The sequence below is a fragment of the Lacerta agilis genome, chromosome 8 (genome assembly GCF_009819535.1).
Source record: "Lacerta agilis isolate rLacAgi1 chromosome 8, rLacAgi1.pri, whole genome shotgun sequence".
NCBI classification, from domain to species: domain Eukaryota; kingdom Metazoa; phylum Chordata; class Lepidosauria; order Squamata; family Lacertidae; genus Lacerta; species Lacerta agilis.
This window is the reverse complement of record NC_046319.1, coordinates 73743140-73761132: the sequence shown is the minus strand read 5'-3', so window position 1 is coordinate 73761132 and position 17993 is coordinate 73743140. Positions and strand designations below refer to the sequence as shown.

Sequence of the window (17993 nt, the reverse complement as noted above, 5' to 3'; positions counted from 1 at the left end):
GTATATGGGAATCTGGTACACATCACAGAATTTTGAGAACTTTTTTTATTTAAAAAATACTTATAGTTCTTTTTGTGGATATAAGTTTGAAAATATATAGAAGTGTTTGTAAAAGAATTCAGCATGCAAAGGAGAAATTATCTGTGACACATGGTTTTCTCATCTTACCTTGTGGTTTTCACTCATGGTGTTCTTGCATACCCTCAAAAACCAACATGTTCCGTAAGCTTACAAATACAACCCTATTAATATATTCTGGGTGCAGAGTTTCAGTATAGCTCAAATTTAGAAAACTTGAATCCTTCTTGAAATAGCACTAGATAAAGCAAAGTGAAAAATCTTTCAAACTTCAGCCTGGGGATAAAAACCAAAACAACTGCTGCTGTGTCTCAACATTTTATTGGCAGAGGTCGTGTAGGGAACGTAACACATGTCTTGTTCATTAATCATTTCAGTGTGATTTATTTTTAAATGGTAGAAATCCATTACGATAATCCCATTTCTTCAAGAAGGAACATTAACTGCTTACACTATTTGTTAGAAAGCTACTCCAACATGCTATTTTAAAATCTAACATTTTCTCAAAACCCTTTCAAAAACTCTGGCACTGAACTAGTTAAAAAGGAATTGAATGTGTTAAGCGATGCTGACTTTGTCTTGCCACAATAAAGTGGTTGCAATAACTCAGCTGGGGATCTGAAGGAAATAAATGCAGAAGCTGTGCCCCTGACCATGCCCTGTTAAAAGATCGGGAGAGATCTTCTTTTCAGAAAGTATTATATATGCAGGCACCCTCCCACTGTCAGAAGCCTAGGTGGGGAGGGAGATGGAGCCCATCTGGCCAATGCTTAGGGAAACAGAGGGGGAGGTGTTGGCCTGGTGGAGGTGGCTCGGCTGTTGTTGGCTTGGTGAGGCTTGCTGAACAGACTGGCTGCATGCTTGCTTAGATGCGAGGAAGTCAGGCGATGCTTCTGTAGAACCTACACAGAACAGAGAAACCCTGTTAGATCTCTAACACTGCAGCTCAGTGGCTTCTTCCCCTGTTCCTACCTATACAACAATCACACTGATCTTGTGACAGCCATTCAGACAGGCCTCCCGCAGGGTGTCAGCCTGCTATTTGTAAATACCATGTAGCTGACCTGGGTTTGTTCCAGGTCAGCTAGAAGGTAACATGATTGGAATTGCATTGCCTTCTGCCTGATCCAGTGTGAACCCAGGTCAGCTACAAGCAGTAAGTTGACACAGTGCAGGAGCCCTGTATGAATAGCTCTTAAGTGGCAACACCGTAATTGCCCCTTTTGAATTCTTTCTCTCAGACACTCTGGGTACTCTGCACATCATTATGACCATGATCCTTAAATACCATGATTCTCAAGCTGACTGCAATGCGAAAAATCCGGAATAAGTGATTTGAATATTTCTGTCTGTGTTCTGAGGAGCCCAGCTGTATGACCTCCTGTGTAACCTCTTGATACAAAGGTGATGGTGTTTAAACAAAGGAATTCCAGCAAAGCTATATGAGATGTCCAGAGCAGGTTTCTTATTTGCACTGCAACTTGGTACTTCTCAATTTAGGAAAAAAGCAATATGGGTGTAGGTATGTTTTGGTCACTGAAATCAGGTTTCCTGATAAAGGAGAAACCTGCTGAAGCTAGTTTGTGTGCATTCTTAACAATTTCTCTGCAAGGACTGTTCTTGCTAAAGGTAGGAATGTTCCTATACATCATCAGTTCAAATCTTTTTTAAGAACCCAGCAAAAGAGAAGTAAAGATTCCCTCATTCCAGATTCCATGTCTGTCTGTACATGTGCTTAACATTTTGTGCAAATTCCTATGAAAGCAAACAAATTGCTACAGGTAGTAGTGCTGCATCATGGAAGGGCATTTCCAAAATTTAAAATACTTCAGTTTTGTATAGTGAGTTTTTCTAAAAGCTCAAATGCACATATGTGCATACATTCTTTCAATAACCCTTACAACAGCCCTGAAAGGTTTACCAATATTACTATCATCATAACTGTTATCCTCCAGCAAAAAATTATCTAATGGTTTTTTTTTAAAAAAAAAAGTCTAGTGGCTATCACAACATTCTGCAGCCAATTCCATGTTGATTGTGTAGTGTGAATTATTTTTGTTATTAGTCCTGATCCTACTGCCAATCACTTTCATTAAGTTCTAGTGTGTTGTGTGTGAGAAAAATAAAATCTCTATATTCCTTTTCTATATATAGCCCACAGTTAGATTTTGGGTACGGGGTGCTTTCTGCACATGTCATTGCTCTTTTGGAGACACTGTTTGATAACATATATTAGTCATTCTGGCATCGATTACAGCTGCATTGTCTATAGTTTACCTTCTGGATCCTTGATCCCTGGCGCATTGTGGCTTCTGCCATGTTCTTCTCCTTCCTGTCCCTTGCTTGAATGCTTTCCTTCTTGGCTCTGCTGCTGATGGCATTGTTGTGATTTCTGCCCTGGGGGGGAAACTGGCTCTGGGAAACCTTCCTGAGCTATAATGTAGGGGGTAGGATTCAACAGTGACAGCCTGGGAAGCATGTGCAGTTCCATCCCAAATGGAGTGCATGGGATGCCAGTTTGTAGGGGCACTGAAGTGACAGACACATCCATTGGTGGGACACAGAAGGGCAGAATTTGAGGGCCACTGTGAGTGGAGCCAGACGGAGCAAGGAATTCAACATTTGTCTCTGAAATCCAACCACTGTCTACAGTTTGTGGCATGCAGATGGTATGTGGCATGGAGCCTGAGGCTGTGTGGTAGGCTGCCACATTTGGGGCAAAATGGTGGTGGCTGACACTGGAAGTCCCTCTGAGGCTGGGTTTGACAGCTTGGATGCTGGAAACCATTACAGAAGTAGCCACTTGGGGTGGCCGGGATGGAGCAATTGAGAATAGATGGACATTTTTGTACTGCTGGGGAAGAGCACTTCCATGGAGTAAAGGAAGGAAAAGAGGCCCTGGGGCCTGTTCTCCATGAGCACTAACTGACTCTGGGGACGGCTGGGTTCCTTTCAAAGCTATGTCCTTGGAAGCCTTTACAGGCTGAATGTCACATGGAGGCATGAAGTATGAGGGATGCTGCTGGAAGGGACTGGCCACCCCAGGGTTGTGAAATGTTGCTGAGGGGCGTGTGAAAGCTGATGAGGCCAACAGAGCAGGTGCAGAGCTGGTAGGGGGCAGAAGACTGGAAGTGGCCAAAATGGAACCTGGCTGGGGAGCATTTCTCAGCACCATCAGGGCTTCAGCGGCCTCTTTCTGCAGCTGTTGTTCAGAAAGGGGGGAGAAGATAAACCCCCTGGTGGGCCAGACCGAAACATGAGCAGAAGAGGTTGGCTGAAGAGAGAGGGGGAGAGACTATTAACCTCATGATTAACAAATAGACATGAACTAGATTAATGAACATCATGTACAGATCCTGCTTGTTCTTTTTGCAGAGTTTGGGAAACAGAATAAGAGCAGGGTAAATCTTGCATCCTTCTTTGCTTGTGGGAAAGAACAAAGAGACCTGCAACACCTTAAAATACTTAACCATTGTATTATAGTATAAGCTTTTGTGGGTTACAGTCCACTTCACCAGAAGCATGAAGTGTTACCCTGATGAGAAGGTGCTAGCTGAAGTCACCCATGCAGGTAACCAGCTCATACCTCTGGACTCCTTTTCCTCGCCAGAGTTAAGAAGAAAAAAGAAAAGGGGTAGCAGCAATAAGAATGACACACAACCGGCCTGTGCTGCAAGACAGCTGTAGGTCCTTAATTTTAATCTAGCCCCAGGTTGGCTTGTGCTATGGGCACTTGCAACAAGGAATATTTTAATAAAGGTTTCAGATTAGAATAGGGTGGAGATGCAACTCTGGCTGCTTTCCACGTATACAGAGTGAAATATAGACCAGTTATTAGTCATTTTATCAATTGCCTGTGCCAAATAACAATTCTTTGATTGAATGGATATCATTTAGCCTTGCCAATCATTGCTTGTGTTCTCCCCAGCAGTGCATTCTGCTTAGTCCAATTTAAAGGGCCGGAAAGGAATAGGAGTTGTTTCACTTTCCAAGGGATAATGTTTACTGTTTACAAAGCAGTTCCTCTTTTGCAGCCAGAGCTCTGGCATTTCATAACTTAACATTAGACCCACTTTTACCCTCTCCCACTAAACCACTTGACCAGCCCATGAAAGCCCTCTACCAATATAAGGCTCTGGCAAGTTGGGGCCTTCTTGTGGCAGAGAAGCAATCACCTACAAAATGGATCATGGGGCTTTTATAGGGGAAGCATCAGTTCTACTATTAATAAAGAGGTTGCCCATTCCAAGACCCTGAACTACTCTTCATTTCTCTGAGACAAGCTAACACACCTGTGAGCCACCAACTGGAGACATCAGGAAAGAATATTTATCATGTGTGTATTCACCCTCCCACAGAACAGGGCAGACTAAATAATTCCAATTGCCAGCTTTGCTACCACCTGCAACATCACTGAAATGTGTGTTCCCATCTTTCAGGAAGGAGGGAGAAGGTAATTCCAGCTCATGTACAATTTTTGTGCAAGACACAAGGACCAAAATACCTGACCTCCCAAAGGTGCAGCCTTTGGACGTCTGCTGAAATCCATGTTGCCACTCAGGGGATTCAGGGCCATGCGGCTGGAAGAGGGTGGATGGGAGGGGGAAGAGAAAGACAGAGAGCACATTCAATCCTGTTTATAAAGTTCCTTACTGGCAGCTTGTCTCCCACTCGCCTTCTGTCCTTGCTAAACCACAAACTGTTGAGGGGGAAGAGGGGCTTCTGCATCTGTCATTCTCCCAAGTTCACTTTACATTTCCACCCACAACTTGCTGTTTGCAGTAAATGTTTGTTAGTATAGACAGCTGTTGCTGTACCAGTGCCAAAGAATAAAAGATAAATAATAGATTAGGTAGTGTCTTCCACTGGAGCAATTTCTGTTTATTCATTATAGAGGACCTGAAGATACATGGAACAGTTAAAATTGTTCTTTAAATAATTTGTGTGCAAATACATTATTCTAGCAGTAAAGGCATATACCACCCTTTGGTTCCACTCATAAAAAGACAATTATTCTAGCACTGTCTTTGCTATGTCTACTTCATATCTGTGACTTTGTGCTTCCACTAGATTCTTCTGGATCAGGGATAGGAATGTTTTTCAGCCTGAGGGCCACTTTCCCTTGTGAGTAACCATCTGGGGGCCGCATGTATGCCCAAAAGTGGGTGGAGCAACAGATGTGATGCTTACTTTGTAGTAGGCCAAGCAAAAGTCAGAGGTTTCCCCTCTCTACCCTCTATCCAGGAAAGGAAAGAACATCACCACACTTCAATAACATATTCCAACCAGGCAAAAAATCTTGGGTGCAGAACAGGGCTAATGAGGTGTGTTGCCTGGGGAGAGTTCTGAGGGCCACTTTCAGTCCCTGAGTCTGAAGTTCCCCACTCCTGCTCTAGATTAAGACTTCTGTGTAACTGGAAAGTTTGAACATTTCCTTTAGCAACAGAAGTTGGCCAAAAGGGTCACCAGCTTATCTGCTATGTAGCTCATAAATTTCTATAGCAAACTCTACCTTTTATACTTCCCTTTGACTTCACTGTAATTACTTTAGTAACTTTACCTTCTACTTACAATATAATTTACATAGAGAAGTAGATCACTTAATAAATAACCCATCTTAAATCATGGGCATTGTGTCTAGCAGAGACTTATTCCTCAACAGCCCTGACATTAGCTGGATTAGCCCTTTCTTGGGATTAGTGAGCTAATATACACCCTGATACTGTACTGTAAACACTGTGGCAGAAGTCACATTAATTGACATTAATTGAACATTTATGCTAAGTGCACTTAGGATCGTAGCCAAAAGGCATGCTCATTCCCACATGCGGGAGGCACTACCTGATGGCTAAATCAACCAAGTGATTAATACCCAGAGGTACTATTACCAACTGTTTGCTCTCTGTCTTGTCCTGGCTTCTTGTTTTTGAATCCTCAGCAGAGCAGGGAGACAGAACATTACCGCAGCCAGACTTTCCTTAGGGTGTTTACACAACTGCCATGAGCATAAACATTTTGGACAAGAAAATATTTCACAGAGAGCAAATATTTCATCATATAAAGGTAAAGGGACCCCTGACCGTTAGGTCCATTCGCAGACGACTCTGGGGTTGCGGTGCTCATCAAAATGTGAGTGGACAGGTGGTAGAATTGCCAGCTCAAAAGTTCAAACTTACTCTGGAGCTATGTTACTTTTTACAGACCTCATCCAACATGTTATGCTTGAGAATGTGATATGACCAGGGCCACCTCTTTAAAGATCTAGCAACTCTAGTGAATGTCCACATTCTTTTTACGATATAACTCTGCAAGTACTTCTTCTTATCATTGTGATAGGATTCCCTTATTTTCACCAGAAATGTGTTCTCATATGCAAAATAAGCAGTCATTAAATTTATTTTGCATATGGAAATATTCATACTGACCTATTCTAGTTTTTACAATTATAATGACCAAAGATTTCAGTCACCTACAGTTAGTCTTCCTGGCTGATCCCTAGATTAGCTGTTATAGAGACATACCATATTCCTATTTTTAAATTTTCAGTCACAGACTATTACTTAGCTTTAAATATTCCCGATGCTGGAACGCTATACACAAAATACCTGGGCAGATCGGCAGGTGAAGGTAAGCACCAGGACGTGCCAGGGGTCTGGTGAAACATCTGTCCTGGAGCTGTCATATAACTATCTGGCATGTATAACGCTTCATTACCATCACAACCTGCAGGGGATGGAAAACAAGCTCCGTGGTCAGACCCTGAATACAGAGGCCAACATGGTGTTTACAATATAAGAAACCAGAACTAGGGCCAGCCTTTCTGAAGCAGCACCTTGTTCCTCAGGGCTGTTTTAAAGAACACCAGGACGCTGGAAAGGTTACATTAAGTTCTTATATAATTGCTGCTATTATAGTATAAGTGCAATATATCTTTTGTAGCATATGCTATGATCATTTAGGTTTTGTTAATTACATGCAACTAAAATATTAGCCATCAAATCACAGGGTGAGGGTCTGTTGGCTCAGAGTGGGGCCTTCTTTGTATGAGAGACAGAGGGGGAGTAAGTGGGTTTCTATATGTGAAACAGGGAGTAGGAACTCTTTCTAAGACAGTTAGTTGTCTAAAACGTTTGACTGTCTTGTGTTTGTTTTTTACCACGGTATTTGGTTTTTGTAGTTTTGCTTTTTCCCCCTTGTGACAGAATAGTTGTCGGGGGTTTTTTGTAATTTTTGTATGCTGCTGTTTTTACTTTGTTTAATTTTATTAGTTGTTTCCTGCTCTGTGACTGAAAATGTTCAATGAAGAGCAGACTACTAAATGCAACAAAATAAATAAATAGATTACACCAGATTTTTTACTAGAGAAATTGGTCACCCACCTACCATACCTTGAAACTGAAAAGAATGTTCCTGAGGCAAGAATGGGCAGAAGGGTGCGGGGGGCATAGGAAGCGGAGGTGGGAACCAAGCAGTATGAGGTGGTTGATGTCCTCTAAGGGCCCACGGCAGCTCTGTCACTTTAGAACAGTGAGGGAGAGGCAACCAAGAACATTCCTAGAGAACAATGCACAATGCAAATGCAATACAAATACAGCTTATAAATATTGCAAACATCATATAAATTATTTCATCAAATAAAAGAAGCAATTTTTAAAAAGTTTCTGCTCAAATCATTAATTGACATGAAATATATTAATTATCTTTGGGAAATCCTGATAGCATCATATAGGACATTCTCTGTGAGGTTATAGCCAGAGAATCAGTCAAGTCTCCTAGATCTTAAAGGAGTGAAGGAAACAAAGGGAGGCATCACAGGCTACACCTAGATTCCAGAGCAGTTTTGCCAGGGAGGACACCTTTCCACTCTCTGGCACAGCCCACGCCTGCCAAGCCTACTGTTGCAGGGAGTTCCACAGGCTCAGGTTGGATATATAAGGGGAAGCAGCCCTTACCAAAAAAAAACACCCCTAAGTGCTAATAGTGACTCCAGTGTTATGCTGGCAAACGTATATGTGGCTGGCTACTTTATGTTTAATTTGATAATATCAGGACATCTACATTTCAAGGCTTCCAGCTTTATTTCATTTCTCATTTCCTGGCCATTTTGCTAACAACACAATGACAACAAAGCTGAGTTTAGCTTTGGAAAAGCCATATTGTTGCCAGTATAAAGAGAAGACCGGAAATCTCTTTCTGCAAGTGCCAACCACAATCTACTGTTAAAATGACCCCATCAAACAAGAAGACAAGATACCGTAAGTGATCTACAGTAGTCCCTTTTCCTCACCTTCCTGGCTGCTCTCCGCCTTTGTCGTCGTAGGAGCCCTGGAACCCCTCTGAGTCCATCCTCTGAATCTTTCAAGGGTTCTTCATTCTCTTTCCTGTCTGTACAACAAAAGAGAAGAAGCTTGTGGGTCACTAGCTGTGAACTGGAATGTTGCCTGAATTTTGAAAAAGTCATGTAATGGTAGTTCATTTGGTGTCTGTCATGCTGCACAGCAAAGGAAAGCAGGGCTATTTCATTGACTTTGCTGCAGGCCCGTGCAGAGCTTGTCTGAGACCCAGGGCCTGAGGCTTTTTCTTGGCATGACAGCATAGGTCCAGCAGGCACAACAGGGATTCCTGGCTATCTTAGCCTTCCAAGGTCTGCGGCAAGCGTACCCGGCAGCCCCCCTTCTATACAGGCCTGCTCCGATGAGAGACTAACACCTTCAACCCTCCCTGAGCTGTCCCCTAGCAGTACTATTCCATCAGATTATCTGAAGTTGGTTGTTTAAGAACTGAAACTTTAAGAACTGATGCCTGAGCTTGCTTCCCGCCTCCCTTCCCGCCTTGTTTGCCACAACATTTAGATTGTAAGCTTGAGGGCAAGGACTGTCTTAAAAAATTGTTAGTTCCAGGAGACTTTTTCAGTGAAAAATAATGGAGTAAAAAATACTTAAAAGAAGTGTGCATGAACACGAAAGCTCATACCAAGAACAAACACAGTTGGTCTCTAAGGTGCTACTGAAAAGAATTTTCTATTTTGTTTTAAAATAAATAAGTGTATTTATTACTTAAAGTCTGGCAAGCAGCCAATTTACCTCCTATGATATGGTATTTGTTTATTTAAGACATTTTTACTCAGTCTTCAGCCAAAAAAGATTCCTAGAGCGGCTTACAAATGTCAGTAGTGCAACAGTCCCTGCCCACAGTCTTACAACCTAAAAGACACAACAAACAAAAGAAAAAAGGAAACGGGGAAGGAGAATTAAAAAAGCAAACACAGACACAGAATGCTTCTAAATACCAGCCTGAATGGATTTTTTTCAAGGAGAGAAAGAGCCAAAGGTTGCTGGATTTGCAGCAGTCCCTGAGTCCCTGATCCTAAGGACAAAACTACATACACATTTTAACAAACACCCCACAAACCGGGTTTTTTTGGGGGGGGGTGAAATGCAGTTTCAGGAGGATAATTTTGGAGCATGAAAAACTGGGGGGAGAATACACTTAACTCTCTTCACACTCATTAGTTTTTGTGTGTACTCCTAATCAGCTTTTCCCTCTAAGTTCAAAGCATCTGTTTGCAAGGGCTCATGGAGCTGATTTTGCAAAAATCATTCTTTGCCAGCACAAATCCCCATTTATTTCATTGCAGCCATTCATATCGGACATATATTTTCTGCTCCCCTATGTTTGGCAGCCTGTGTTATTATTGTTATATATTTATGCCCCACCTTTTTCTCTGATGGGGTTCTTTTGTTTTAGAACTCAGAGGCGATTGAGAAAGTCAGTTGCTCCCAATATATAATTAATGCTAAATGCTATAATCCTAAACACATTTAGGACTGGAAGCAAATTCAGATCAATGAGGAGTACGGTTCAGTCCTTTGCATTTTTTAAATTTTATATACCAGTAATTCAATGTACCATGTTTTCCTGTTCTCATAGCAGCTTACCTATGTCTCCCCTGCATGGTTTGATCCCTTTTGGTAGTTTGGCCGGGTGGAGAGAGCTTGATGTGGGGCTGTCCTGAAGCTGCAGCAAACCACTGGTCAGCTTCCTCAGCTCCATCTCCTGCTGCCTGCGCAAGGCCACCTGGGCAGCCATGACCCGGCGTCTCTGCCTGGGGGGAGCAACCATTAAATAAATAAAGAATTAAAGTGGTAGAGTGGGCAGAAACAAATCACACACAAGCAAAGAATTCTTGGCCTTTTCCCTACGATGTAAAACAACATGCTTTTTTCTCTTTGGAGCAGTTTGGCCCAGCACATGGCCCGGTGGCCCTTGAGGCTTTTTTTGCAGCCCTTGGCAACATTTGATGCCCTCCTACTCCCTGGAGAGGTTTTGGGAAGAAGGTGTGAGGGCTCTCTGGCAGGGTCCTAAGGTCCTACCGCCTCCTTCCCAAAGCCTAGTTAGTGCTTCCTCAGCTTCAGGAAAGAAGTGAGAGGGATCTAGAACCCTGCCAGAGCCTAGCACCTCCTTCCCAAAGCATGGTGTCTCGCTAGCCAGCTTTGGAAAGGCAGTGCAAAGGTTTGGGGTGGGGGCATCAAGTCTTGGCCTTGCCTCCTCCCGGGTGACAAGGCAGTGTGTAGACTGCAGGTTCCATGTTGAAGTACTCTTGCGGCTTACTTGGTATGAAAAGTTGGACTGCCCTGCTTTGGGGGTTCAGATGCATATTTAACCTACCTGGTTCCCTAGTCGTACCCCCCCCCCATATTGCCTTTTTCGTTTTCTTAGCCATCCATGCACATTTGCATACAACATACAGATTCTTCCTTTAGGATACCGAGCAGGGAGTTGCAAGGAGTGTACTTTAAAAAGAAAAACATTGTGCCGTACATCATTGGAAGTATTAATGGGCTTGCAGCGGAGCTAGCAAACCTCAAGCAAAGCACAAAGGGGAGAGGTAGTACTTGCAGCTTAATATGACAAAGGCCTTATTCATAAGGGAACAGTGCCACCTACTGAGACCAGCACTGTGCTACGTTCAACACAAATCCCCACAATGCCAGGGGCCAGCACCCACTTCCATCTTGCTTTCCCACCAGACGTACAGGATCAGGATACATTTTTCACACTGGCACCCCTGGAACTGGCAAGTGTTCTTGTGGCCTTTCAGTGGGACCCGGATGCCATGATTGCGGCAGCGGGCACAGGTTGGAGAGCGTACGATGGCGGGGAGCGCATAATCATCTTGGGTGCTGCTGTCATCTGTGGTGGAGTCTGAGGGGGAGCACTGCATGTTTGGTGCTGCTGCAGCCGCGTCAGGATCCTCGTTGTCTCCCATGGTGTGTGAACCTGAAAGGGAGGGGAGAAACATAATGTCTCCTCAAGGGAATGTGAGGCCATTTCCTCGATCCAAACAGAGCCGCCCATCCTAAATGTTGACTAAAACCAGCTTTGAAGGATTCCCGATGTGTGCCTTGACCACTTCAAATGCATACCCTCCCATCACAATCTTGCAATATGCCTGAAAATGCCTAAAAAATGGCATCTTTCCCATTTTAGATAGTTGCACACCGCTGCTGGTGGAGCAGGATTACCCAGACAGAGGGTAATAAATATGTGAGGTCAAAGGTGTGGCCTTTGGCGTTTTTGCTCCCAGTATGAAAATGGAAAATGGCCCTAAGGCGATTGGCTGATTTTATTTAATTTTTTATGACAAGCACATCCCAGGCCATACTTGGAAGTGAGCCCTGCCTTTTTCTAGGGGATTCACTTTCAAGTAAGTATATTTTGGATTGCAGCCACAGAGATGGAGATTAGAGTCGGGGAAAATGGCAACCCCTCTGGAATTTGATGCACAAAACAACTGCTTCATGCGAAGGCCTGCTCTGGTTACTGTCACCTGGACCCACCCAAATTACCAACATTTGCTTCTGGAGAATATGAAATACTCTTGGAGGAGATTATGCCGCTATAATCTTGACATGACCGAGAGGGACTCATGTCATGGAATTACTACAGAAACATGACATAATTTTAAAGGGCTGGGGTGTGTTTGAAGCCAGGTAGCTGTTGAGGAAGTTTTGGAAGGGCACTTCATGCACTGTGTCAAAATGAGGTGAAGCAGTTGGGTGAAAATCAGGACACTGCGGGTTTATGAGGGAACCATGTCACTAGATAGCAGAGTTAATTAACTTGAGTGTGACTACAGGCAATAGTGACACCATCTTGTTCTTGACAGGATGGCGGGATCTTTTGGGATGGTTGCTAGTAATGCCCTCACAATGAAGGTGTCAATACTATGGGAAAAAATTGTTGAGTGAGGAGAATGCAGATTTTATTTCCGGCGGCTAATTAAGGTTCTGAGGCAACATTTTTATAGCATTACCATGTCACTTTGAAACAGATATATATATTGGCTACGGGATACTTTTGTGGAGCGGCGTGACAAAAAAAAAGGAGAACTGAAGAGTATTTCAGAACGCTATTATAAAAGGCAAGCAAGCATTCATGCACATAAAACGGTTCGCGGAGCACTCGCTTTAATTCCGACGTCAACCAATCGCAGCATTCCTATCATTCGCTGCTTGGACGGCGAGCCAATGAAGAGTGGCCTTTTATTTCTCCTTTAGCCCCCGTGACCAGACAAAAATCATTCGTTCGCCCCCGCCCCTCGCCAGGTTGCTACTTTGAGTGCTTTCTGCTAAACTGTCGCTCTTCGCTCCCAACTGCAAAAAAAGATAGCCAATGAGCGACGAGAGCGTCTGGTGCTCGAGCGGTGTGGGGTGGTAGTTAGGAGAAAGTCCGCTTAAAGTATAGAGGGGAAAGAAGCTAGCAACAGTTGGGCTGAACCATTGTGGGGGAAATAGGGGGAGAAGGGAAGAATCACTGTGTTTCAAAAACAGTGCTGGTGAAAAAAGTTGGCAAAGGGATGCCTTAAAAAACAGAATAATATGCTCGGGGCAGATCAGTAGAAAATACAGTGCCCACAGAATGCTCTGGTTCTCTCCAAAATTTTGGGTGGTTTGCCCTGAACCAATGAGTAATGAAGAATATACTGTACATATATATATAAGATAGATAGAATGAGCAAGAGACCCAAGAAAGGGATCGAGCCCCTCAGCTAAACCTGGCTTGTCTTGACTTGGATGGAATTCCCCTCACCCCTAATTTGCGTGAAAGGCCATTACAACAAAAATGAAAAACCCAAGGCACTAATGATGGTTTTTAAAAGTGCATCAGCCACCCAAAGGACTCTTTTTTCCAGTGTGTTAGGAGTCTGAAACTATTCCCCATTCCCCGCTTCTTTACGTGACGTTTTTTGAAACAAAGTTACAATTTTTTATTTTTTGGCTTGTTTGTTAGCTTATTAAATTAAATGCAGCTTGAATCAGTAGCTGGGATTTGTGCACCTCTGTGCTGCAAAATAAAGGGCATCATCCCAAACTGAATTGTCACTGCATTTATGTTCCCTCTTCCCTTCAAAGAGGTCAGCGTGCTATGCATCTTTTTCTCTTCACCCATTTTACCCTCACAACAATCCTGTGAGGTAAATTACACTGAGATGGCCCAAGGTCACCCAGCGTGCTTCATGGCTGAGTGGGGATTTCAATGTACTCTGCTCTTGTTACTTATTTTATTGACTTATTTACATTCATCATGTCTATCAACCAAATATTTTTTTATCGTGATAGAGCTAAAACAAAAATTTAAAATACTGACCAGGATTTCTCCAACATTGTTCTAATCACATTTAGAACTTCTCTTCTTTTTTGCCTGTCAGTTAGCTACCAAAATAAACCATCCATTTATATTTATATACAAGACTGCTGTGAATATAATATGTGGCGGTCCGGACACTGTCTTGAGATTGATAGATATGAAAGAGGGACATGGAATAAAAATACAATTGTATTCTTTAGTACAAGCTTGTAAATAAATCCACACAAGTTACTTGCCTGCAATGTTATTAAAATAGCCCACTAAGAATTATAATTTCCTTGCTAGCTACAGAGGAGGCGAATCACAGAAATGCAGGCTGTTAATTCCGATTTCAAGCTATTCCACTTGAAAGGGCAATTGGAGCTGCAGAGAGACTTAGGGGCTAGTTGATTATATATTAGTCATACTGTTGTAGGGCAAATCTGCTGTCTCACTAGTACTCATGAGTTGGGTTGAAGAAAGAGTCCAAAAGTTTATTTACTGCAGTAAATAGGTTCAGCACGGTCACTTCCACAAAGGCTGAATGGGGGGGGGGTGTTATCCCCCTGGACCTTTTACCGTGGTACCTTGATTCTCAAACTTAATCCGTTCCAAAAGTCTGTTCCAAAACCAAAGCGTTCCAAAACCAAGGTGTGCTTTCTCATAGAAAGTAATGCAAAATGGATTAATCCATTCCAGACTTTTAAAAAACAACCCCTAAAACAGCAATTTAACATGAATTTTACTATTTAATGAGACCATTGCTCCATAAAATGAAAGCAATAAACAATGTACTGCAGTCAATCAATCAATCAATCAATCAGTAGCTGAACTGGGTTCCACACAGCCACAAAAACAAACAAAAACGCAAAATAAATAGCAAAAACAGACAGACCTCAGCGTAACACACAAAATGGAAGTGTGGCACTCAAATTGGAAGCGTGGCACTCAAAATGGAGCACGTTGGCTTTCGAAAAAAGTTCACAAACTGGAACACTTCCAAGTTTGCAGGGTTTGGGTTCCAAGTTGTTTGAGTACCAAGGTGTTTGAGAACCAAGGTACCACTGTATAGGTTTTAGAGATAAAATCCAATCAAAACACTGCAGACATTTGCAGAGGGTAGCTGGCAGAACACTCATTGGATACAATTTTCTAGATGTCCAGTCTGGAACTTGATGTGCGTCCAGCCCTTCTAGATGTCCAGTCTGGAACTTGATGTGCGTGAAGCCTACATAGATACAAGCCTACATACTAAAGAAAGGAGAATTGTAGTCTGAGATTTATGTTCACCTAGATAACAAGCCTACATAAGGGGAGTCATCCTTGGTAAGCTGGCACGGCCAGACTCCCATAATTTTACTCTTCAGAAGTTCACTCCCCAAATGCCATATCTTTGGTATTTATAGCAACTGGGCTATGTGTCTTTTATGAACAAAAGGAAACTATTATGAACCAAGGATTTTAACAGAACTCCATTATATCATTCAGTTGGGTCTTTTTATAGGTTTGTCACACAAAACATATTTTTTGGGAGCCCCCTACCATTGGCCAATACTACCTCAGTTAAGAATGAAGACAGGAATGGGAATGTCTGTGTAAGCTCACGGTTATTTTGATGGGGCCTGATTTCAACATACGTTTCTGATTTGCCTAATGTTGGGGTGGGAATTAATTTGTCTCACTGATGGTCTTCTTATCTTTGTGGATGCGTACGTCAGGGGTGGTCTGATCTGATCAGAGCATCAGTCCCCTCTGTCATCCATCAAAAGCAACACCAACAACTTGACAAGGATAAACATCTGGAAGAATTATCTACTACTGATAGAATATCACAACACGTAATAATAAGGGACGTAATAATAAGGGCTCATTTGCTTCCTCATCTTCCATTTGTCTCTTGCCGGCAACGCCCTTCTGATTTCTATATGTGACAAACAGACCAGTCCCTGAGAATAAATCAGTGAAGGGAAACCCTCAGCTCACAGGCCAAATTAGGCCCACCAGGGATCCTAATTTCAGAAATGAGGCCATTTCCCTCAAACCATGTCCACCTGCTCCACATCTGGCTTTGTATGTGACACCTGGTGTGGGTCAGATAAAGATGCATCTGCAAAGGGACAATTGGAATAAATAATAAGAGCCTGATTTTTCTTTGATTAGCAAGGGAGCTTGCAATAGCTGGGCTGAACCACTGTGAAAAATAGATGCAGAATGATAAATAGAAGGAAAGGGCAGAAATTACTGTGTTAAAAGTACTGTAGAGCAGGGAGAAAAATATGGGGAGAGGATTCGTTTAAAAGTGCAGTAAAGAATGAAGTATAAATGTTATTTTTGGCATGTTCCTGAATGGAGGAGTGTAGCCGTATATATTTATTTTGATTCCTCGGATTTCCCCCAAACCAGAAAACAGCACAAACAAGCAACATTAAAAATTGTGTGCTTTTGCACCCTTCCTGGGCAGGGGAATTAAAACAGGACAAAACAAGAAAACGAAAACAAGTTGCGCCTGCAGAAATCTGTTTATGTGCCCTACCAGTACATAACTGGTGTAACAGAATTAATAAATTAGAAGGTGGGGACAAAGATGAAAGGTAACACCTACTGGTATGAATTGTAAATTACTCCCCAGATACAAATTCAAATACATATGGGTCTTAACTAGTCTAATGCAATTTGAATGGTGGGGTGGGAAGTAGATTAACAGCTAAAAAATGCTTACATGTGGACAAGCCCTATGGAAACACCTTCTCACAGACCATCCTGCCTGCACCTTAAGGTCAATGGATGATGCCTGACTGGTGGTCCCTGCGCAGGATGAAGTGCATACCTCTGGGACCAATGGAAGGGCCTTTTTAGTGGTGGCTCCATTCTCTGGAATGTTCTCACTCAGGTGTGCCTAGCCACCTTATCATTTTGTTTTAGAAAGCAGGTGAAGGCACACCTATTCCAGCAGGTTTCTGGACAAGGGGAATTGTGACGGAAGTAATTTGAAAATAGTTTGATGCCGCTGCTTTTGTTTGCAAGTTCTTGTGTGGCTTATTATTATAATGTTGTCGTAAAGCACCCTGTGGCCTGTTGGCAACATTTATTTTTAAGCAAAAGGACAAATCAACATCGGTGTTGGCTACCCCTTGTCATTGTGCTTTTTGTATTGCATTGCCATTTGAAAAGCTTGTGGTGCAACTGAATCTCTCCCCGTCCTACCCCCACCTGGAGACTGAACCTGGGACCGTCTGCATGCAAAACAGATGCTGTACCACTGAGCTGCATTCCTTTCTCGTACATCTCTATCTTTGGAAATTGCCACCCTATTTTCCAGGAACTGCTGATGCTCATTCTGAGAAAGAGGCATAAGTGCAACATTGTTTTGGAGAACACAGGCAGAAGTCTTTCTTTGTGGAAGGATCAGTGAGTGCCAGCACTGAAAAAGCTTTCTGTGCAGAATTGGCAAAGATCAAGGGGTCAAAAACAGTGTTCCCATTTTGGGTGAATGGGTTCCACTTTCTTTCCTCCTCACAGCACCAAATGGTGAAATACTTTTTCTGTGGCCTTCTGTGCAAACAGGATAATTTCCTATGGACTTAAGCACTGACGCTGACGACCGGAAATGAAATGCCGTTGCTGTGGGCTGAGTCACCAAGTGCTGGGAGCCGAGCAGCTACAGGGCAGCACATCATGTGTCAAATTTAGAGCTTTTTGAAGGGATTGTGCAGTTTGCCCTGCTCAAACAGTGGGATCTTCCAGCCTCCAGCACCTCCACCTCACCCCTCCTTCTATAGTCAGCTGAGAACAAGCAGTCCTGCTGGCTGGTTAAGACAGGAAACGAAAAGGGAAACTGAAACCTTTCCTTAAGCAATTCTAATTTCAGTCAAAGCACCTAGTGAGGGGAATTCATGTGAGCCGCTACCATAAAAAGCCACTGGAGTTTGCCGTCAGAGCAGAAGTGTTGTGAACTGCTCCAAGCATTCATCCTTTCCGAGCCAGACCAGCCAGAAAATTAACTATGTGAGTACCACCTTTTTTCTCCACAGCCCTGCCTAGCTGTTAGCTTGAGAGAAACAGCCACAAGCCCTGGATTTCAGACTTTCAGGCTGAGGAAGGAATGACCTAGGCCAAATCAAGGTAGGGCTGGCAGGATACATCTTGCTGAGTGTGGTGAAGCAGCAAATGCTTTCCATTCGTGCCCCTTCTTGCTGGCTATGCAAGGGATTGAGCAAGTAGTCAAGTGATTCTGGCACCTGAAGCAGAAAATCCCACAAATGTCTGTTTTCCTCGCTGGCAGTGAA

General features: G+C 43.0%; 1 protein-coding gene across 4 annotated transcripts; it reads right to left on the bottom strand.

Moving 5' to 3' along the window:
* Positions 1-750: 750 nt before the first annotated feature.
* Positions 751-12543, bottom strand: DMRTC2 (DMRT like family C2). 4 transcript variants are annotated; one of them, XM_033158282.1, is made up of 9 exons: positions 12395-12543; positions 11115-11358; positions 10017-10183; positions 8366-8463; positions 7467-7632; positions 6684-6801; positions 4583-4658; positions 2356-3352; positions 751-980 (listed from the first exon to the last, which is right to left on the bottom strand). In XM_033158282.1, exons 2-9 carry the CDS (start codon positions 11345-11347, stop codon positions 811-813), a joined length of 2025 nt encoding a protein of 674 aa, XP_033014173.1. In that variant the 5' UTR covers positions 11348-11358; positions 12395-12543; the 3' UTR covers positions 751-810. The 4 variants fall into 4 exon arrangements, with proteins under 4 accessions (XP_033014173.1, XP_033014172.1, XP_033014171.1 ...); XM_033158281.1 differs by lacking the exon at positions 12395-12543 and having other exon boundaries at positions 2356-2515; positions 2546-3352; positions 11115-11471; XM_033158280.1 differs by lacking the exon at positions 12395-12543 and having other exon boundaries at positions 11115-11471.
* Positions 12544-17993: the final 5450 nt, after the last annotated feature.